This window comes from Alligator mississippiensis, chromosome 13 (assembly GCF_030867095.1).
Source record: "Alligator mississippiensis isolate rAllMis1 chromosome 13, rAllMis1, whole genome shotgun sequence".
NCBI classification, from domain to species: Eukaryota; Metazoa; Chordata; order Crocodylia; family Alligatoridae; genus Alligator; species Alligator mississippiensis.
In genome coordinates this window covers 52462197-52486308 of record NC_081836.1, presented here as the reverse complement: position 1 = coordinate 52486308, position 24112 = coordinate 52462197, and the positions used below count along the sequence as shown (strand labels likewise).

Below are 24112 nucleotides of genomic sequence, written 5' to 3'. Positions count from 1 at the left end.
CTACAATTTATCACACAGTCTGAAATCTATTCACACGGATACAATCTCCACATAGGAGATGTACATGATATATGGAAAAACCCTTCTCTCAGTTAAACTGGAAATGGGAGGCATCATCTCATGTACCAGTGTAACTAGAAGCAGCATTTACAATGTTAGTTCCTTAACAGTTTATCATGTGATTGGCACTTAGAGAAGCCTTGCGTTTATGGCAATTTAGGAAGAGTATTTTTTGCTGATGCTCTTTAGGATAAAATGCTTAGAAAAGTCATTCATGAACTTTGGACTTATCCTCTAGGAAGACAGAGGCAAGGCAGATATCAGTGTCTCTTGCAGATTCTCCAGTTTATATCAACTCACCACCCAACGGATCCACAGGCTAGTTTCACTGGCAGTGCGCACAGTAACACTCCCTGGTGCAACATCTGGCGGTGCCTGCAGTGTCTGGATGACACGGGATGGTTGGCTGAATGGGCTTTGGCCAACAACATTCACCTGTCTCATCCGGAATCTAAAAGCATAAAAAAATAGTGCAAACAGTCTCCCAGGTACTCCAACAACAGTCACTGGGCATAGGGGTCATCCTTTTCTGCACTGCTACAATGCTACAATGATGGCAAGGTTCTCATAGGTGCACAAATGTATAAATCAGACCAATTTAGCCTCTTTATTAGAAACCCAGGCATGGAAATACGATGAGTTTGTGTTAATTATACCAAATTGGAGGAGGTTATGCTAGCACTAAGTGATGTCACTTTGACAGTGATTTCACTTTGAGAGTTCGTACCACCCTGTCTGAATGTGTTGTGAAGAATGTCAATACCTGGCTATTCCAGCTTCCCTGCAGATGTTAAAAACATAGCAGATAACAATACTTCCCCTCAATGGTCAATTCAAAGAAGGCTGATTTAACCCAGTGGACTGCCTTCCTTCCCTTCCTCAACAAGAATGATTATGTAATTTAATGCGGCTGCACATCTTAAAAACTATTCTGTTTGTTCCAAATGATCTCCTCCACAGCAGAGGTCCCTATAGGGTAGTGAAAGAATTAGAGTAAGCTTTTTGCAGTTTCATAAGAAAATCACAAAGAAGTTGAGACTTGCTGTAGACTTCGGGCACTCATGCCTGTTATAACCATAGCAGGAATTTGCAGTTTCAGATATTTGATGTTAGCATGTAGCAACTCAACAGGCGCGTCCATACATGCAAGCACGTGTGTGTGTGATGGGGGGGATGTGGGGTTTGCAGGAGGAGGTGGGAAGGGGTGGGGATGTGGGTGGGAATGTGAGTGACTGCGTGGGTAGGTGTGGGGGGAATGTGGGTGTGGGGGCTGCTTAGGAGGGGTGGGTCCCCTGCATGAACGCTGCATGCCCCCGGCGGCTGGTGGGGCATGGTGGCGCTGGGACTGTGGTGGCAGTGGTAAGCAGAGACCTTCTGCAGATGCTGCCGGCACTGTCGGCAGTGGGGGGAGGAGTGGAGAGCGGCGAGCACCCACAGACACCACTGGCAGTGACAACAGTGGCCAGCAATGATCGCTGACTGCCCACAGACACCACTGGCAGCAGGTGGTGGGGGTGGCAAGCGGCAACTGCCTACAGGCACCACCGACAGTGTCAGCAGCACCTTTTTTGACGGGGTACACCGCCATGCTCAGGCAGTGCACGTGCACCCCCTACGCATCGCCAATGGTCCCCTGCCTCCCACAGAGCAGAGCCTGCCGCCGCCCCAGCACATGGACTACCCTGCCTACACAGCCTCCAGGGGCGACAGCTCCCTCCCCCACCCCCACACTGGTCTCCAGCCCCCTGCTCATTCCCTTGCTCTTCTCCAGCCTCTGGAGGCTGGAGATGAACAGGAGAACAAGCAGGAGGCTGGAGAGAATAGGAGAATGAACAGGAGGCTCATTCTCCCCACCCCCATTGGTTCCCCCAGCTCCCCATTCATTCCCCCCATACACCGTTCATTCCCTCTGCTCCCCATTTATTCCCCTGCTCCCCACTCATTCCCCCTGCCCCCTGTTCATTCCCCCCACCCTCCATTCATTCCCCCAGCTCCCCACTTGCTCTCCCAGCCAGCCCCCCCCCCCCCCCCCCCCAAACGGCAGTAGCAGAAAACGAGCAGGAAACTGGAGAGAGCAGGGGAAGTATCCAGATTATCTCCAGGGGCTTGTCTCCAGCCCCCTGCTCCTTCCCTTGCTTGTCTCCAGCCTCGGGAAGGAGCAGGAGGCTGAGACTGCCCCGGAGACATTCCCCTGCTGTCTCCAGCCCCCTGCTCCTTCCTCTGCTCCCCCGAGGTTGGAGACAAGCAGGGGAAGGAGCAGGGGGATGGAGACAGCCCTGCAGGCATTCCCCTGCTCTCCTGAGGCTGGAGACAAGCAGGGGAAGGAGCAGGAGGCTGGAGACATTCCCTTGCTATCATCAGCCCCCTGCTCCTTCCCCTGCTCCCCTGAGGCTGGAGACAAGCAGGGGAAGAAGCAGGAGGCTGGAGACAGCCACGGAGACGTTCCCTTGCTGCTTCCAGCCTTGGGAGAGCAGGGGAAAGCAGAGGAATGCCTCTGGGGCTGTCTCCAACCCCCTGCTCGTTCCCCTGCTGTCTCCAGCCTCCCAAGGTCCCCTCCCTCCTCCTCCAGCCCCCCAACCCTCTGCTTACCTGGCAAAAGCTGGGTTCGGGTCCCTACAGCTTGCACCGCTGCCTTCCCAGCACGGGCAGGCAGCATGCTTCAGGACCAGGGAAAGGGCCAATCATAGAGACGTTGTGGCACTCTGGGTCTCTGAAGGACTGAGCCTCTGGTTGCCTTAGGGTGCAGTCTGGGACCGTGCCCTGACCCAGTTTTTTCCCCTGGGTTTCTGTTTGACCCCTGGATATCCAGGGATCTAATTTTCCCCCCAAGCTGCACACATTTTTTCATTCCTGCACATGCCTCTTGCCCCGCCTCAAAGTGGTTTGAGACGGGGCAAGAGGCATGTGTGCGCTCGTCTAGACGCACCCAACTTGTTCATATTGAACGCTTGAATTCTGGTGCTAGTGGCTGAGTTTGGGAAAAGGTTACACCAGCGTACGCAGCACCGTTTATCTATCCGCTCTGACCTCTTTAGGACGTGTATTTACGGGAATGCATTAAACAAACACCCTCCCTGATTTCACGCTTAAACATTGGCACAAAGTGTAGAAAAGAAGCTCAGACGATAAAGATGCAGTCTAACTGATAATTACCACTCATGATTTATCTCTTTGGCGAGTTAATAACTAGCGCTGCCTGGAATGTAATTCCATTGCGCAGCGATTTGTGGGGGGTTGAAATCTGTTTTTGTTCAGCATTGGAAGGAAGACAAAAAAACCTTTTCCAACTTCCTGCAAAAAGAAAATATAATGGACCAAATTAAGGAGTGAGGTGTTGGATTTTTTGGAGGGGGTGGGAAGGCTGAGAGGATGGGGAGGAAGCAAATTATTTGTGTGAAGAATAGTTAGAAGTAGAGAGGGTACCACTGCCAAGTTGTATAGCCTGGACCAATTTAGTATTCAAGGGATGTGTAAAATGAGTGTAACACTTGAAGGAAAAGAGAACAGCGATATAGTAGGAAAAGCAATAAATGGAAAAGGGCAAAATAAAACAGCTCCCCAGTTTGTCTTATACTTGCTTGTTAGTTGTTTTTCTGGCTACATTCCCCATCACCTGCTGAATATGCAACTTCTACTGGTGCTAAATATGCACTGAAGCCAAACGGAGCAAGTTACACTTTCCCTCTAACATCTGGTTTTTGACTTGTTGCTACTTAATCCTTCAATAAATTTGTTACAAGGTCTCTTCAACTGAAGAGCTCTTCTCTGCAGCAAAAGGGTTCTGTCTTCTGAGTACAACGGCCAGAAAAATACATGGCCTAAACTTGACAAATTAGAAATCTCTGCCTTCCGTTGTCCCCAATCTTGACAGAGCTTCCTGAGAGCATCTTCGCAGCTCTGCAAAACTAACAGGTAACGCCTTCTCTTGAAGAGGGCAAGTTAGGAGGTCTTGTCTGAAGTCAGGAAGGTTTGTGTACAGATACTGAATTATTTTTAAGCAATAAGCTTATTACTTTGCTTCCATCTTGTTGCTTATCTACTCACAATACCCTGTTGAACCGACCATTAGGCCTCCCAGTCACATGATAACAGCCGGTGCTTGTGCCAACTACTCTTGCTGCTGGAAGTCCTTGCCTACTAAGGTTTTTATATGGGTAGGTCATTGCATGCAAGTCGTTTGCTTTAGGATTGAGCATCCCCATTATGAGACCTCATCTACACTAGAAAATTGCACCAGCTTAATTAAATTGATTAAAAGAAATCAATAGAGTTAAAGTGGTGCAGACCCTAAGGTGGATGCATTTAGATCAATTTAAAGCTTGCACATATCAGTTCGCCTATAATTTGGAAAACTCCTGTAAGCAAAGGCTTAAGCCTATTTAGGTTACCAAATCAAGATAAGCTGATAAAAGTCTGCTTAGAGCGATCTAAATATGTTGACATTATGCGTTTGCAGCAATTTAACTAAAATCAATTGCTATTGATTCTAGCTAAACTGGTGCAACTTTTTTTTCGCACAGACAAAAGTCTCAGCCTCAGGATATATTCGTGCTATGTCAGTGTGTGCTTTGCTCTCCTTTGCTGCATGATTAATTGTTTCAGCATGTGCAAGTTGCTATTAAAACAGACCAACCAGGTAGGTTTAAGAAGGAAGGTTTTAAAAAAGCATAAATTCTTCCCCGGCTAATGATGCAGCATCTGGCTGCTTATAAATGGGAGAGCTGCTGTGTGCTGCAGCTTACCAGTCTATTTGGACAGCACTTAAATACCGGCTTTTCTCACCTGTAATAAGTGTAAGGAGTGAGATTTGGTATCTCTAGCATCTGGGCATCAGGCTCATTCTCCACCTCGTACAAACTCACCCACTCCTCCTCGTCTCCAAGAACACCAACCTGTGCATTGGAAATGCAAAAACAAGCATGAACCAGATAACGTAACGTCCACATCTACAATGCTGATCCTCACTGCGGTGGAAGGCCTCATAGCTTAAACCCTCCCCCCCACATCTGTTTATTTTATACATTGTGGCAGTAAAAATGATACATATGAAACAGCTGCACTGCCAGGCTTCCTTATGTCTGCTAGGACTTTGCTGCTGATTCTCTGGGGCAGAATCTAGAAAAGAGAAATGTCATAACAGGGAAGTTAAATCATGTTTGAACTGCCTAGGAGTACTGACAATATAGAAGTCTTGACCAGTAGTAAAGCTGAATCAGAGAACAGAGTTGATAATAATAACTTTCAGGCAGATCAACTTAGTTGGACGAAGGGGCAAAGCACGTGTCTCCAGAAAATCAGAGAGAGAAATGAAGGAAGGCAAAGAACAAAGGATCATTAGCCTTTATGGTTGTCCTGTACTGAGATCATGCCCTCCTACATGCGGTGCTTTGTATTAATTAAATCACCATACATAGCCAAGAGCCAGCTGAACACAGCCCCTCAGCTACAGAAGTGCTAGTAGGGGCAGAATAATGATAGGACGGTAAAACATCACTTTCCGTATCCCATGTGCGGGCATATGGAACTGAAGCATACCCTGACATCTCGTGGGAAGAGCACTCGGCCACATCCGAACGGCCGCAAAGCTTCCTCATGCGCGTGAACGAGCTCTATCTGACTCAAGAAGTCTATGGACTGACGAGAAGCAAAGCGCTGCTCGACCTGGTACTGGCAACGGGGGATGACTTAATCAGTGACCTAATGATTGAAGGGAAGCTGGGAGACAGCGACCATGTGCTGATCACCTTCACCATCCACCGTAAAGCTGGCAAGTCAGTCAGCAAAGCAGAAGTCCTCGACTTCAGGAAAGTTGACTTTGACAAGCTCAGGAGGCTTGTTGGCACGGCCCTAAGGCACCACAACCCAAAGGGGAGGGGTGTTCAGGAAGAGTGGTTGCTCCTCAAGGGAGCAATCCTGAAAGCACAAGCAATGTCTATCCCATCTTGGAGGAAAAGCAGCAAAACGGCATAGCAGCCCCCTTGGCTCTGCAGGGAGCTAGTGGACCTCCTGCGTCTAAAAAGAATGGCCTATAATGGATGGAGGGCTGGATCCACCCCAAAGTAGGAGTACTCTGCGCTGGCCCAGAGCTGTAGGGAGTGAACTAGGAAAGCCAAGGCTGCGACTGAACTCCAACTGGCTACACGTATCAAGGACAATAAAAAGTTCTTTTTTAGATATGTGGGAAGCCAGAGGAAAAGCAAGGGTAACATTGGACCCCTGCTAAACCAGATGGGTCAAATGACAACCGACGCCCAGGAAAAAGTCAACTTGCTCAACAGGTATTTTGCATCGGTTTTTCACCAGCCCCAAGGGACAGCCCTGCCCAATATGGTATGGGATGGCCAGGATGAAGGAGAACTATTACCCCACATCAATGTTGACCATGTGCAGGAACACCTTGAGAGGTTGGACACTCTCAAGTCAGCTGTCTAGCTTACATCCCAGGGTACTTAAGGAGCTGGCAAGCATCATAGCTCAGCCACTGGCATGGATCCTTGAGAACTGGTGGTGCTCAGCTGAAATGCCCCAGAAGAAGGCCAATGTGGTGCCTACCTTCAAGAAAGGGAGGGAAGTAGATCTGGGGAACTACAGGCCCATCAGCCTGACCTCCACCCCGGGAAGATCTTGGAGAAAATCATCAAAGAAAGCATTCTTGACAAACTGACTGAAGGCGACTTCTTGATGGAAAGCCAGCACGGGTTTGTTGCGGGTAGGTCTTGCCTGACCAATCTCATCTTCTTCTATGACCAGGTGACATATCACCTGGACAAGGGAGAAGAGATTTAGGTCATATATCTTGACTTTAAAAAAGCTTTTGATCTGGTATCCCACAATCGTCTTATAGAAAAACTGGCTGACTGTGGCCTCGGCTACATCACAGTCTGCTGGCTGGGGAACTGGCTTCAAGGTTGGACCCAGAGAGTCGTAGTTGATGGAAGTCAATCATTGTGGTGGACCATGACCAGCAGGGTCCCCCAAGGCTTCACCCTTGGACCAAGTTCGCTGATGACACCAAACTCTGGGGTAAAGCATCCGCACCCAAGGACAGGATGGTGATCCAGGCCGACCTTGATAGGCTCGGAAAATGGGCGGATGAAAACCTGATGGCCTTGACCTCAGAAAAATGCAAGGTACATCACCTTGGGAAGAAAAACCCGCAGCTTGCTTACTGTATCCAATTCTGGGCTCCACAATTTAAAAAGGATGTGGAGAAGTTTGAGAGAGTCCAGAGGAGCCACACACATGATCAGAGGGCAGGAAAACAGGCCTTATGATGAAAGGCTAAGAGCCATGGGACTCTTCAGCCTGGAAAACCGCAGGCTCAGGGGGGACCTGGTGGCTGCCTATAAGTATAAAAGGGGTGTGCATCAGGACCTGGGGGAATGCCTGTTCACCAGAGCGCCCCATGGGATGACAAGGTTAAATAGTCACAAACTTCTCCAAGACCATTTCAGGCTGGACATAAGGAAGAACTTCTTTATAGTCTGAGCCCCCAAGACCTGGAACAGACTGCCACCAGAGGCGGTGCAAGCACCTACTCTGGACACTTTTAAGAAACATTTGGACGTTTATCTTGCTGGGATCCTGTGACCCCAGCTGACTTCCTGCCCCTGGGGCAGGGGGCTGGACTCAATGATCTCCCGAGGTCCCTTCCAGCCCTAATGTCTATGAAATCTATGAAGTACAATCAAGACTTAAAAGACAGACACCAACAAATGAGAAGTCTGCCTTGGGAACTAAGATGGCAGCAGTGGAAGCCTGAAAATTGGGTCTGGTCTGATAAAGTAGGGTTGAGGGTCTTGGAGGAGCCAAAAGAGAAATTCTGGAAGGGGCATATATTAGTTTAAAGTTTCAGGAAGGGAGTAACAGAGAAGCTCTCAGATAGACAAATCTCATTCACGCTAAGACTCTAGAGGAATTCTCTATTCCATTCACCCTTCCTTGAACAAGGAAGACCTTTGCCTCACTCTGTGAGGGAAGTATGCAGTCCAGTTATATTACTCAGTATGCTTATAGCCACTCGCAGGCCATTATATACCAGTCTACATTGCCAAGATCCCAGGGGCAGATCTGGGGGCTGGGGAGGCAAAGTGTTGCAGTTGTAGCCCCTTTGGCATCCGGTCCACCAAGTGCCTGGCAGGGGCAGTGGCATTTCTATTCAGGCAGAATTCAAAGAGTCACTTGACTTCATGTTTTATTATAATGTACCAGATTCCTTCTAAACTCGTCATTCCACAGGCGTTATCAACCCTCTTTCCTCTTTTAATGGTCTTAACGTTTCACTAATCAAGTGATTCTTTCTTCTCCAGTTCTGCTGTCTGTTAGCTACTCCTTGCAACATAGCTCCTATCTCACAGCCCTGCGAGCTACTTTGAACGCTAGCTAAAACCATTAACTTAGTTGTGGAAACAGTAACTGAGGTGAACATTAACGCAGGTTTGGATATTCCAGTAACTCAGTGAAGCATTAGATGACCTGTCAAGATGCTCAAGAAGGCTTGATTTTGTTTTATGAGGATAGAAGAGATGTACACTTAATTCTAATGACAACAGGACTAAAGAGACCACATCTTCTGATATTTTTTGCCTAACTTCATAGTGTGTGACATAGCAAATTAATACAAATTCCCATAAAGTTATATTTGTTTTTACTTCAATCTTAAACTGAATAACAAAGTTCCAATCCTCAGCATTATTAGTAAGGCTTTTAGTTTCTTTTTACCTGGAGAAAAATGTGTGTCGTATTATATGTGAGAATGCACCACACCATGTATACCTCCCTTTCCAAAATCCTATGTCTGCCCATGTATGGCTCCATCACAATACTCTTTAGTATCTGAAATAGGGAAAAAATGTCTCATTTTTTCTCGTCCAATAGGAGAAGCAGCTTGATTCATTGATAAATGCTTTGGTTTCTTGCTTGCATCTGAATTGGTATAATGCATGTTTCTATGCCTGTGTGTGAAGGAATTATTAAGGGAATATTAAGTTGAAGAAATGAGTTGTGTATCTGATTCTGAAGATAACTGATATTGTGCTCTTTTTGGTGGAGGACAGTTTTCATGGAGGGATGTGACTATGGAGGGAGGAGAGGTCTTTCAAATAGCCAAGGCCAGCCTCATGGATGTCAATGATAATTGCATACCAAAAGAAATGTAGCTGAAAATAAATCCAGGAGCTTAGGGAAAATATCCCTCGAGTCCTATCTGCATGATAACATAAACAGCCCTTGACTGAGCCCACAGAACAAATGTCTGATGGAAAGAAAAAAAAAACAAAAACAGTGGGGAGGAGGTCAATTTTTTTGATGACAGAAGCTGAAAATACTCTGATGAAAGGCGTTTTTGATTAATTTTGTAATAAATGGTTCTTTGTGCCTGGCTCTTGGCTCTGAACTGCATCACCTCAAATTGCGTGGTAAAAATCTGGGGAGCAAAATTCCTTTCTGCAAGCAGCAGGAAAGTTAGAGTCATCTTTTAAAACCTTTAGAATAATGGATCTTAAAAAAAAAAAAAAAAATATATATATTTATATATATAGTACTATAAAGTATAAATAATAATAATAATATAAATATAATTTATATTATATAGCACTATAAAGGAGCATGGTGGTGTCACACTTCTAATTTTTAGGAGAAATATTTTCAGCACATGGTCAGTAAATAGTGGAAGGCAAAATATATATATATATATTTTATATATATATATATATTTTTTTTTTTTATTATTATTTTTTTTTGTATAGGAAAAATAAAGGACAAAAAAAGCCCACAGCCACATGTTTCAATCGATGTGCAGCAGCAGGCAGGTCATTAATACACATTAAGGACCACATGGTTCCACCCAGAGACCCTTGAGAATCTGGGAACGGTTGACATTGAATAAAGCTTGAGAAAAGTCCAATTCTCTTCCTGTTTTGCAGATATGCATTTACCAGCTGGCTGTGAAGCTGGACACATTAAGAGACTTTGCTGATTGGGTAACGGTAAAGGTTTCTGTGCATCTAAGACCTTGGCAAGCCCCAGAAAGGCTGTCCCAAGTGATAGCTCATGTCGGAACAAAGCTTTCTCCATTAGGTAAGACGATTGGCGCAGGCAATGAGGAGACGGCAGGCCCCAGACAAGTCTGGCACACGAGAAGATCCCTCACTCGAACACCAGCTGGGTAACAGGTGGCATGCTACCTGCTTCAGGGCCTTGGAGGCAACACGCAGAATGGCTGTGCAGACAGTAATTATTAACCTCTCTTTACACCCATTCCCTGCTAAAAGGTGGGATGGGAGGGGAAGCAGAAGCAAAACTACTGCAGAAACATGGTTGCATCACTAGGCAAAACTTGAAGAAAAACACATAACGGAGACTCAGAGAACTCTCTTTTGTGGAAACCTGCCCATCCCCCTGCCCATCTCTGGCATCACATGAGGACATTGTGGATGAACGAAGAGATGGAACTTACTTGATACATCTTGTGACCTTCAAGACACAGGTACAAAGACTTTGAGGCCAGTGTTAATTAAATACAGATTTCTTTATCTATCTAGCAATAGTCTCGGGAATCAGGCTGCTAGGAGACCCTTCACAGGTGGACTCTTGCATGGACCTGTTTTGATGTCTGTAACTGGGTCTCAGGTTTCTGGATCCTGCTCAGAGATGCAGTTATATTAGCTGAAACACTCATGTCAGATCAGAGGGGTCTTATCAGCTTCAAACAGAGGACTATAAAAGGATCTCCCTGAGGCAAACAGAACTAAGGGCAGAGGCAGGGGTGGAAAAAGTCCTCTAGGAATAGCTATGAATAGAATAAAGCTAAGGTTTTGTTGCTGTGTTTTCAGATACCAGTACAGACCAACCCCAGGAAAGGGCTCATTTTGCAACAGATGCACATGTGTATACATGAGGATGCCGTGTCAGGAAAAGGATGTGAACAGCATCTGTTTGCAATGCACTCTGCAGACTTCTCTGCTACTCTAAGCTTGCAACCTCTTCAAGGCAGGGACTGCTTAACACTTTGCATTGGAATAGTGCCCAGAACAATGGGGCCATAATCCCAGCTGGAGACAAACACTACCAATACCCAGCGAGTCCATTCTGACCGAAGAGCTAAATGTTTAGGGCTCTGTACCCTTTCCAAAATCTTCTGCACAGGGAATTATCATGAGAAGGATAATGCCTTCCTGCAGAATCAAAATTCAGACAATGAAGAATAGTACCCATGCCCTGCGTCTTAGTCTCCCAAACTGTAGGATGAAGACAATAATAATGCTTATCTCCATTATGAAGTGTTGTGAAATCTCCTGCTGAAAAGCACTATAAAGGAGCATGGTGGTGTCACACTTCTAATTTTTAGGAGAAATATTTTCAGCACATGGTCATTAAATAGTGGAAGGCAAAAGCAGTGGTGTTTTATCTCTTCCCCTTTACAAGAACTACCAAGACGAAGGGCAGAAATGGTTCTAAGCCTGCGAATGGTCATCAAGTATTAACCATTGTAAATGAAAAGTGTTTTTATGTGACGTAGTGGCCCCCAGCATTAATTCTGCTGTAGTTCAGGGTCTGTTAGAGTTTGCATTAGAGAGGTTTATAACTCTGTCTTTTTAAAACACTCGTGGATGAAATTTGGTATGTAGGTTGTCGGCCCGGATGCACTTTTTTTTCCTTACAAAAGTGTTTAAATTGATCCAGCCATTTTTGATTTAAAGATTGGCAAAAGCATAAAATTGTCTGAGTTTCAGGCACTTTATTTGCCAAGCTCTAAAGTGAAAACAACATCAAGAGAAGCACCTTGTACAATGGATGAATCCTAATAGTGCCATTGACATTGAGGCTTTGACTTAACCCATGAAATGAGATAAAGCTACGCTTAAAGTTACCATTTCATTCCAAGCTCAGTTATTGTATCTAAATATAGTGATGGCACTTTAAAGAGTCTGCTGGGTTGGAAATCTTTTTCTCCAGTTTTGCCAATATCCTTCATAGCATATTTAGGAAAAGACTCTCAAATCAGTACAAGCTTTTAAGTGAGCTCTCTAAATCGTAGCACATGTAATATGTACACCAACTGTTCTGAGACCCTGCAACACTTCTCCCCAAGAGACTTTATACCTTGCTGCAAGTCTTTTACTCACAATATGACAGCATGATTGATGCCACCAGATGGTAATGTAACTTCAGAATCAGCGCCTGAAACTTTTGAAGTGGTGGACAAAATACCCGCTACAACACCTTTGTGATTGTGCCACTTACACATGACTCTTGTCAGAGATCCAGGAAATTCAAGAGACGAGAATACAATGAAACTGGATTGTAGCCTGGCAAGACTTGCTTATGAAATAACAGTGAACAACTGCAAGGATCCAAAAATGTATTTTTGGTTGTAGGCTGCCAAAAAAGTCTGCAGCGTGCATACAATTTATATAGGATGTACAGAATATATCTGGGAGCACAGAATGGTGTGTAGTAATATATAGGGATTTATGGACAGGAGTTTAGGATGACTGCGTTACTTGTGAGTGGCAAATCCATGTGAACATTAGAGCAGGTCACTCTAAAAAAGCATCAATAAAACCCTCACAGCCCTCACATGCCCTTCTCCATCTTGATTATGACACATATTTTATAGGAAAGATATTTTACGCATACTTTTAAATGCCACTACTGCTTTTTTTTTGGGGGGGGGGGGGTACTCCAAAGTTTGAAAATTCAGTTTGTTTTAGTACTGTGGGCCTACCTGTATAGAATGGAGAAAAATTAGCATTAAATATCTTTTAATATACCTCTTCAGAAGTCTATAAGGCATCTTTATGATCAAAACAATGCAAAGAGATTTTATGGTGCAATAGCTAAGTACCTGCTGGAAGCAGAATAAAAGGGACAGATTCTGCTCTCTTATTCACTGGGGGAAATTAGGAGTAGCTTATGAATCTCAAAAATTCATGAGCTTTCAGACATTAAAAATGTCACTTATCCAACAGTGAGTTGAATGCATTCTGGAACTGGTAAGACTCAACCAATATATTTCCTCAATATAGGAAAAAATAAAAAAAATCATTTCTGCTGCAGGCAGGTCCACGTGTGAGGACTTAAGCATGCTTTGCCATAAGTCTGCAAGAAGGGACAGTGCATTTGGTGTTGCCACATGTGGTGATTATGACTTAGTTCCCCTGCTTTTCCAGGGAGAAAGCAAGCTATATTATGTCTTTATAAAATACAGCATGTTTTCTTCAACCTGCCGGCCAATGGAGGCTATTCCCTGTGCTGCTCCACAGTTTTGGAAAGGGTTACGGTCAAAGACTTCCTGACTCATGTAGACATGGGTGTAATCCTTGCTCTCCAATCTCCGGTCAGAATCATCCATTCCCTTTGCAATGGGGCTTTACAATACTCTAAATACCTTTGTAGCTACAGCAGCTACTATATTGCTATGATGCACTAACAAACATCAAGTGGTTTTTAATTTTATTCTGAGGAATGCAACTCAACGGTTCTGGTACAACAGATATTACTGTCCTCAGATGTTAAAACAACGACACTTCAAAGCACCTTTTGCTTTGTCCAAAATCAGATGCCCAAGTTTGACTAGAGCTGGTAAAACACAGGACTAACTTCAGACCTGCAAACCATTGGCAGTGTCTATATGCATTCGCAAAGAGAGGATGGAGGAAAAACACTGCCTGAAATCTGAGCCCCTGAAAAGTCAAACACCACAACATGGGAAGCAAGGAGGAGCTGTGCTCAGCTCATACAAAGCCAGAGGCAGCTAATAACGAAAAAGTCTTGCTCGGACCAGTGATTTCTATTTTTAAAGCAGCGATTGTTTCCATGTCACGGCACCAGTGTAGCCCGGGCTTTCAGCAGATGTGCCAGTGACTGGAACTGTTCCTTTGGTAAATCATGAATGATAAATCTCAGACAGAAAACATCCCTTGCTGTCTTGGATTTTTTAACAGAATGCTGGAATTAAAAATGCCCGGGTCCATAAATACAGCGCTATCAAAAACGAAAGGTGGATCAGTGATGGGATGAAAAATATGAAAAATAACTTCTAGGTTGGCTTTTTGATAGTACCGCGGTATTATGAGTTGGGTTTAATCACTATTCTTCCTTTAATATAGTTGTAAGAAACAGTTAAGTGCCTTAAGGCAACCAGATGGCTGACACAATAGTGGCCTTCATCCCAAAAGCGGCACGTGTCTCTGCCCAGAACATGAAAAGCACATCTTTGTGGAGGTGTTTTGTTGGCTATTAGCTTGTGAAAACTTGTGCATCTGTGAAAGAGCCAGGAGGACCACAGAAGTAGAGAACGAAAGCAGCAAGGAAGTACTGGATCCCGGCCCAGAAACACGGTGGGTGGAACATGGAAAAAAACACGGACAGCACTTTAGGGCTGAGTGTCGGTTGAAAGGGGCTTGATGCTGTGAGCGAAGAAACTCTCCAGCTGTGATCCAGGACACAGGACTTCGTATAGTCTTAAATAAACAGCGTTTCCTCAAAGACACCTTCTTGAGCATCGTTTCTGCATCTAACCTGAATGACCCCTAGCGGACTGAATTTTGGCTAACTGCTACAGCCTAGAGTTTTCAAGTCTTTATGGGCACCCCGCCACCTCCAGTGCTCAGAGCAAGTAGCTGAATGTGGTGCAAGAGGAGGGATTCTGAGCACAGGAGAAGGAAATCTTCCCCAACTGCACAGCAGCATGAGGTTACTCTTGCTATGCTCCTCTTCCACGGGGGACAACAGTTGGTTGATCTGCATTTTAGTGCATCCACTAGTCCTTTTGTTTCATCCAACTCCAGCACCTCCTCTGGTTTAAGTCATTCAGGTCTGTACCTATAGCAGATACAGTTTGGTGATATCATGTATTTCCTGCAGTTCCAGGATTACCAAACTCCCATCAGTATCAATATGACACTCTTGGGGGAAAAAAGATGCTGTTCAGGAGGTGCCAATCCACTGCCTTCCAGGATTTCAATTCTGTCATATGCAATCACGTCCATGTAAATGGTACAGAATGTACCAACTTGTTCTTGACAATATCATTACCAAGTGAAGCAACTGTATCAACGTGTCTGCAGGAGTGATTCTGATTTAAAAAGTCCAGCATTTGGTCTTAGAAACAGATTATATTATTTATAAAGATCTGTGGGTGGAAAGGAAGAAGCACAACTCATCTGTCAGGAGAACAAATGAGGAATGTATATTTCCTCCTCGGCATAATGACAGAAACAAAGAGGGATACTGTTTAAAACAAAATGAAGAAGAGAATCCATCCTATTCATATCTAAAGACCTGGATGGGGAACCTTGGTACATTTCATTACGAGATAACGGAAGTATACTCAATCTCACGAACAATGGGGAGTATACTGTATAAGGCAATTCAGCCTGGACTTTTCTGTTGTGACTGATAAGCTAATAACCACAGGTGTTGCACCTGATTTGGAAACTGAAATTAGGTTGCTCTAACTAAAATGTTTTGAAAAATCTGGACTTCAAATACGGTGATGTTGTTTAGTTTATGTTCTCTTTTACGTTCTCCTGAACACGCAAACGCCCCTTCCAAAAACCTGTGTGAATTATTGAAAGGATGGAACCTCCGTTATTATGTTATGTATCTTTGGAACCACATAATAAAACCTTCACTTTGCTCCCTAGATCCCTTTATTATTTTTCTCTTTTGCCTTGTGAACACAAGTTAATATACACAGATCCCTCTCTTCCTCTGTCTCAGCAGTGTGATTTGTTCACTTATCTTTCTGAATGCTCTTGTGTTTCAGCCTCTGCTTTCTGTCCGAAGTTGAGTAATTAGTCCACAGGTCATTTGCCCATGATCTGCAGTTGATCAAAAATTCAGTCCAAATAACAGTGCAAAACCTGAGTGGTCTATTACTGAGGTGGAAGCTCATCAACGGATTTTTGTCGGGTACATACCTGCCCTTCCACTATCCATTTAGAGGTCGAGGTTTTGCCATCGTAGCCGGGCCGGAACTGAAGCGTGGCCGAACGAGGACTGATGTTGGAAATCACTAGATTGGATGGGGCTCCAGGAAGTTCTAGAGAAATTGAAATGTACATTAAGGAAGTGTAGAAATACTTTGGGTTTGAGGCACAAATCTACACGGCAGTATCTTGGCAGTTAGTATGGGGTCACCTAAACTTGAGTCAGTGGGTGTGTTTACATGTGATGCTTTAATGTGCATTAACCTAAATTAACATCTACATGTGTGCACCCTTAATACGCATTAAAAATGGCAAATTTAGGTTATTTGCTAGGGCTGTGTGAAGCTTTGGGAGATGATTCGATTCGGAGGAGATTCGGTCCAATTCGGTGGCCGAATCTCTGAATCTGAAGCGAATCAGGGGATCAATTAAAAGGTCCAAATCAATTCAAACCTCTCTGAATCTTCGGAAAAGATTCAGAGAGCTTTGATGATGCGGGCAGTCCCTGGTGGCTGGAGCAGGGAGCTGCAGCCGACTCCAAGCTGGTAAGCAGGGGGCAGGAGAGATGGGGCTGGGGGAGGGAACCATGGGGGGCCAGCCCCCAGCCCCTGCCCATGGCTGCCCTGCCTGCTCCAGCCCCCGGTGCTTTAAAAAAAAGCCCCGACTCACTGGGTGCTGTTGGGCGCCGGGGGCGATCCCCACTGCCCCCCGCCATGTGGGGGACTCTGCACAAGCCCCCTGCCATGCCCCCCCGACTGTCCCAGCCCCCCATGGCTGTCCTGCCCACCCCAGCTCTGGCCCTTTAAGAAAAAAAAAACAGAACAAGAAAAGCCCTGGTACTCATCACTCCTGCTGTGGCCTCAGGGCTTTGGGGGGCTCATGCAGAGCCCCCCCATGGTGTGGGGCAGTGGGGGGAAGTGGGGATCACCCCCCACCAGCAGGAATGGTGAGTCCAGGGTTTTTTCTTGCATTTTTTTTTCTTAAAGGGTGCAGGTGGAGCAGCCATGAGGTTGGCTGGGGGAGTGGGGGGGGGGGGTTGTTGGAGGGCTCGTCCAGAGTGGGGCAGTGGGGACTGCCCCCTACCTGGCAGCACCTGGTGAGTCGGGCCTTTTCTTTTCCAAAGTGCCAAGAGCTGGGGTGGGCGGGGGATGGGCCTGGCCTGGGCAGTTAGGAGATTTGGCAGGAGCTGAATCTCCAAATCAGATTCAGCCGAATCGATTGGGGCAGTGATTCGAATCACTGAATCAAATCACTGTCCCTTGAATCGGCCAAATCCGAATCCGAAGCAAATACTAGCTGCTTTGCACAGGCCTACTATTTTCATCTAAATCTGACACCTGCAAATGCAGGTATCAAATTTCAGCGCTAATAGTTAAAGTGTATTAATGAACATGTAGATGTGCTAAAGCACATTAACGCTGTGTGTGTCCCAAGTCCGTCCATACACAGCATTAATGCTTTAGTCCCAAGTCAGTCCATACACAGCATTAATGCACTTTAATACCTGCATGTGTAGACAGATGCCTGCCTAAACCCGCTTACTTAGCATTAAGCTAATGTGCATTAAATTTAGGCACGCTTAAATGCATCTGTAGGCATGCCCAGTGTCTTTTTCCCCATAGACAAACACAGTTAAATATGGGGCTTTTATTTATCTTGCAATATATACATGCACAGTACTGTCTGCAGAGGAGATAGAAACGATGGGTCCCTGCTTCGAGCATCTCATTTAGAATCACAACAAGCAGTTCACATATGATCAAGAGGCGCAGCTTGATGCTTACAGTCAAGAAACTAGATTGCCCTTTCCAGTTAGTGCTGGGTTGTCAAACCCATCTGGCCCTGGTGAGTGGCCCAGGACTGATCCATGGGCTGGAAGAATGGCATGAAGTCAGCTCATGGGCCACACTGGGCCTCTGGGCCCCCTTCCCCGCCAAGTTCTGGATCCAGCCCTGCGCACCTGCTCTGGCTGGATCAGGACTTGAGCCACATGCAGCACTTGCTCCAGCCAATCCAGGGTGGACACAACATGCAGTGTGGGTTCCAGACTGGCTGGACTGAGTGCTGCATGCAGTGCAGTCACAAACTGGCTAGAGCAGGTACTGGATCTGGCATGTGGGGAACCCACAGAGCCTGCTCCTCCACATGCCAGATCCAGTGCATGCAATGCCCAGTCCAGGCCCCATGCTGCATATGATGCCCACCTGGAATGACTGAACAGAGTGCTATGTGCAACTTGCATCCCAGACCAAGCAGAGTGGGCATCACATGTGCACAGTCCTGGACTGGCCAGAGTGGGCACTACAGGCACTGAATCTGGCATGAGGCTGGGTGGGGAGGGGGAACATGTCTCAGATTAGCCCCACGTGGGGCCAGCACTGGAGGCTGGATGACTGACACCCCCACGCTACTGAATTACTATGTGACCTTAAGCAAGGTCTATCTGTGCATCTGTTAGCTTACCTGTGAAGAGGTAAGCTACCTACAGTGTATGGAGATTGCATATATTAATGAAAGTAAAAGACAGATGCTGGGAGGGAGGTTCTTGTGATATGATGGCAGGACCGAACCCATTAGCAAATGTTGGTAGTTTTAAGGAAAATTCTCAGCAATTTCTGCTGATTCTGCATAGCAATGAGACTTCCTAAATACATTTTGGGAGATGGGGAGGCGTGTTTTAGACAGGAGAAAGAGGTCTGAGACACAGGATTGCAGCGAAAGTTTAGACTGAGTTTTATAATGTTTTCTTATCTGAATTATCAAAAACCAGATTCCAGGGAGGAAGCTACATGGATGCAGACTGAATTTTGAGCAGCACAGAAACTCCACCCCACCCGCAGCTAACAAGTGCGAAGTGCCTGTATTGTAATCAGCACTCATGTGTAATGCAGCACCATGCGAGCATGAAGAATTAAAAAGGAGCCTTCTCTAATCTACATGCTTAGGATGCAAGAAAATCTGTTCCTTCATTCCCACATGATGCTCGAGGCAGGGTCGACCCTAAGGAGGTGCAGGGCCCGTGGCAAGTCAGCCTGTGCGGGGCCCCCTTAACACCACGTGGGGCCCGTGGGACTCCCGCACAGGCAGGGCATGGGCTGGGGTCTCCCCGTGCCCGGTGGGGGGGGGTGGGGGGTCTTCATGCTTCTTCCGTGGCACGGGGAGGAGCCACCAGCACCAGGCGGGCTCCACGGAAGGGGCCGCAGCTGCTCTGCCTGGCTCCGTGGGACCCCCCCCAAGGCACGGGGCCTGGGACAGTCGCCCCAATTCGCCATACCCGGGGGACGGCCCTGCTCACAGGAAGCTTGCTCAATAAACTTGCCAAAATGGGATGTAATCCTTATCCAGCTATGTTCAGGAGTGGCAAGATGGTGCAAGGCAGTGACGTTGTCTAATCTGCTGTCCAATTTACCCCAGAACAGGCAAAGGAGTAAGGCTACTTAGAGAAGTTGTGGACTCTCCATGCTTGGAAGCTTTCAAAAGCAGGTTAGACAGGCACTTGGCTGGGATGGATGAGTCAGGGATGAACCTGCCTGGAACAAGTGAGGTCCCTTCCAGCCCTATGATCCTATGTACACAAGAGCACATGGACCTGACATCCCTGAACAAGTCTGACTACTCTTCATCAGGAACATACTGGTATCTGCTCCGTTGTAGGGAACTGTCTCTTTGTTTGGACTGGTTTGAATGCGCTTATTGTTACGTATTTCGGCTGCTCTCTTCCATGTGTAAGCGGAACAAGGGCGATTTGAAAATGTTTTCAATGAGAATAAAAACACTAACTAAAACAATTAAAAGAACAATTGTTTAAACAGAAAAATAGCAATTATCCAAGGCAGGAAGTCAAGATATTAATCAATTGTTTTACAATTCTGCTCGTTTCTTTTGCCCCAGATTTCTTTCCATTTCTCTGCTCAGGTGGAAGCTTCAGTAGTTTTATGGCTCCCAGGGCCACATTTTCTAAGCACCTCCAAGGCAATATAAAATCAATCAGAATGGCTGCATTTCAGACCACCTTTCTTCTTGATGGCTTTCTGTATTTCAATGAAAACTGTCATTTCCCCCCCCTCATCCCTTTCTAGCTATCTCTGGGATACGGATTTACTGTAAGATCTCTCAAACCAACACTCCTCACTTTTTTCCTTCCAAAAAAACATGCTTTTATCTGCATTTTCCAAATACCTTACAGTGCAAGTAAGTTATAATACTTAGAGATGGAAAATCTTCGTTTTAAAGAGCACCTCAACCCATTTTTTCCCCAAAAAGTATTTTAATAACGAGCACTGCCAACCTCCAACTTAATAGGTACTCTAAAGTATTTCATTACCTTTTGCTCTCATTCCTCCATCTCTACCATCATTGCCTGTTTTGTGCGTTTCAAGCAGCCTCGTATTTGCAGGAATGATTCATTTCAATGAGTATTTGTTGTGCTAATGTTAGAATAACAATACGTTGTACAGAACCTCAGTTCTTAAAAAATAAAAGCCCTGTTGTTACTGTACCCGAGATCAGTCTTTCTTGAAATGACAGCAGGAGACAAGTTGACATATTTTGCTTTTTCACTGGAGGTTTACCAACCTGGGGGCACTCCAGAGGAGATGGTAGAGGAGGTGACCAGACCAGTCCCTTTGCCAGTCACAGCTGCCACCTCAATCGTGTAGGTGGTTAGAGATGACAGACCAGTAATTTTGTACTCGAGGGTTGTGTTGACTAGTGTGCGAGCAAGACGCGATTCATTCCTGCCGTACACCTCCCAGGAGACCTGGTAGCCTAGAAAACAATTACACACAAGTCAGGGAGCTGTAACAATAGGGTTGTCTGTTTTTCCTTCCTATTTTACCATTATTCAATAATTCAGAGGTTCACTAGAGAGCTGGCTTGGCTTGTCACATATTACTGCCTCAACCCGAGCGTGGGTAACTTTTTAGAGAAGGGAAAAAAGGCACATATTGATATAAGGTCATTTAAAAATACCTAAGAACCTCTCTAATACTATTTTACCCTCCGAGCAGTTCCTGGAGATGCTACTAAGACATCACATGACCATAAAATTGAAAGAGGGAGGGAAAGTGGTGTCTGGGGAAGAGCTTTTCTATCAATATATAGTGCACACTATGAAAAGGTTTGGGAACCTTGGGAATAATCTCTCTCTCTCTCTGAAGGGTAGGATGTCAATTTATGAATGCTATAAAATAAATCAGAGGAAACACTGGAAACCATTCTTTGAGCACAAAATGATCTCACCAGCAAGGAGTGAAAAATCTCTACGCCTGGCTGAGCTACTTTCTTTCTAGGCGGAGGCCCCTTTCATTGCCAAGGATCTAGGAATACTTGCGAATCAGATAATAGTGACCTGGCAGGAACACAAGAAATCTTGCAGGACCTAAAAGGTCTCTGCTCTCCCTCACTCTCTCCTCCCCCACCCCCAATACACCTCTTCTGCTTAATGAGCCATTATCCTCTCTCCTACAGCCTGGTGTAGCCTATCTACTGTCCTAATCTGTACAAGTCCTGAGAGCCTCCATCACATTCTTCTGTTGTAACCAACCTGTTAAATCCTTCCTTTCTTACCTCTTTTATTATAGCCATTTCCCTTCCACAAATTTTCCAATGGCTCTTGGCTTGCTTCTGCCTCTGAATTTGCTTGTTCTTGTCTGAACACTCTGCACAGGGGGTTGGACTGGATGACCTCCTGAGACCCTGTCCAACCTTAATTTTCTATGATGCCTATGACTCTTAACAGTTACCTGATTTTCCCTACAGCCCATTTGAACCTCACTGCCTCAGGCTCCAGACACCCTGTCAGAAAAGTCTGCTTGGTTGCTGCTTCCCCTGTGATTTGGAGTGGGGCAAGAAAGGACGTGGAGCTTCTGAAGTCAAATGAAGTGGAGGCGATTTCAAACCGAGTACAAGAATGCAACCCCGCTGACTGTACTGTGCACAAATCAATCTGGTAGAGGAAAGCCATCCATAACGGCACACGCTTCAGCATAACCTCCCCATGATGAACTCAGACAACTACCACTATTTTCCATAACAAGGCGATTTTATAATTTAAATAGTAAAATGTCCTGTGATTTTAATGAGAAGTGTTTCCTTCAATGAGGAAGCGTGACTTCAGGCACCGAGCTCTGCAACAGAAACCAGGAATTCCTAAATGGCTTATCCCAGGTCACTTAAGTGCCTGAGATTCACCATCTGGAAAACAGGAATTAATTCAATTAAATCCCTCATTTCCCTACAACTCTGAAGTGTTGTGGGGGGGGGGGGTTCAATAATGTTTGTGAAGAGTTAATTGTTGTTCCTTGACAGGTCATTTTTCTATAGCTCTGGTGAGTGCTAAAAAGAAAATTAAGGGCAGATTTTGGATTCAGTCCGAAGGCATCTGTTGCCAAATAGACAAAGGGGGAAGGGCCAAGGGAACAAGACTGCATCAAGGCTCTTCACAATGTTGGGTCCCAGCAAAGATGCATGGACTGGTGGGGCAGAGTCAATCGCACAGCACCCGGGCAGGATCCTCCGATTCAAAAACACTGAAGTGAGGGCATAAAACACTGGCCATATTTCCAGCCTAGAGACTGCCAAAGCTTTATTCACATCTGGGATGGGAGCTGGAAAGGAGCTGCACAGCAGCTGTATAGTCTGCCCATGAGTTGTGGGGTAGGTTGAATTCCTTCCCTTCTTTGGCCACGGACAGGTGTTATATTTGTAGCATTAAATATGCTCCTGTAGCTCTACCAGAAGTAAGCGGACAGCCATTCTGGCTGTTTGTAGCAATACAAAGATGATGAAAGCACCTCAAAATAGCACCTCTTTCAAAGAGGACCTTCTCGGTTTTGTAGCACTACGTGCTGAGAGGCTTTGCAGCTCTACAAAGAAACGGCTGTCCATACCCTTCTTCAGGTTGTGCGCGATAAGGGAGGCTTTTTTTTCCCAAAATACACAAAGCAAGCTAAAACACACAAAGCTTCTTTTTTTTTTTAAAGAGAAAAGATGAATAAGGGATTTGCAATGCTCTCCCAATGCAGTTTTGCTTCCAGAAGTAACAACCACACCTCCAGGTGTCCTAAAATCTGAAATTTTCATTCCCAATTTGAAAAGCATTGGTTTGTCACCGAAACACGGTGATTCACCTCATAACATTGCATACTTTGCTACAGCACTGCTCCATAATTTACTTTCCGCGTGCAGAGAGACCCAGTTTGTTGCATGTTCGGCACATACTGTCCATGCTTTTATTTACTGGGGGGGAAAAAAAAATGTGCTAGGGAAAGTACATCAAGATTTATCGTCTGCAGTGCCAATCTGGAGCAGGAACAGAGAAGAAGTGTTTAATGTGGATAGTTCCATTCCAATAATAAAACAATTTACATGTATCCTTTTGAAGATGAAAACCACAAAAAAACCCCCCTACATATGCACAAAATGCACATTAATAAAGCCTAATGAAATCAGCAAAGACAAAATAAAATAAAAACAATGCTGAAAGGAAAGGAAGTCCAGCGGCCGAGCCCAAGTAGCACTTCAGCCTCGATGACCGACAGATGGACAGAACTTAGGGACATGTGGCGAGTAAAAATGCTCTGTTTTACAGGCAGAGTCTGTGCCAGGGATGCGCGCCGGGTACTCCAACCGGCCTGGGCAGAGCATGTTTCATCTGGCCCAAGTAAAAGCCAGGGGAGGAAAGGTGCCATAGAAGCTTCCCTTATGCTCTGGCATTGCACCGTCTCCATAAAACGCCGTCTAACTGAAACTAACGACCGGAGGAGTTTCAGAAATAATTTTCTGTTGATCTGGAGTAAATTCTCTACATGAGAGCAGTACATCCAATCACAAACTGTCCGTCTACATCCAGGCCCTCATAAATCAGAGTTTACCGAGAGAGAGAGGAAGATACTGAAACGTACAATGAGAGCAACGGGCAATTTAGCAGCGCGGGCTGCCTGCCTGGCAACCCCCTCCCCGCCTCGCTTGCCTTCCGGGAGCCAGAATTAAGAAAAACTCACAGTAAATGATACCAATGAGCAGAAGCGATGGAGTAGTGCCTTCCTAAGCACTCTTACATCTCCAAGCAGCATTTTATAAAGCCTTGGGCCATTCGGAGAAATGAATGATTTTGC

The 24112-nt window shown here is 45.5% G+C and overlaps 1 protein-coding gene across 3 annotated transcripts in view; it reads right to left on the bottom strand.

Annotated features, from left to right (window-relative positions):
• Positions 1–24112, bottom strand: part of SDK1 (sidekick cell adhesion molecule 1) — a 683598-nt gene that overhangs the window by 104796 nt on the left and 554690 nt on the right. For all 3 annotated transcript variants that reach the window (XM_019494663.2, XM_014610818.3, XM_019494664.2), the window contains exons 21-24: positions 20571–20762; positions 15987–16108; positions 4843–4952; positions 361–511 (exon numbers count right to left, since the gene is read on the bottom strand). In XM_019494663.2, coding sequence (XP_019350208.2) covers positions 361–511; positions 4843–4952; positions 15987–16108; positions 20571–20762 — 575 coding nt within the window. The remainder of the gene's footprint in view (positions 1–360; positions 512–4842; positions 4953–15986; positions 16109–20570; positions 20763–24112) is intronic.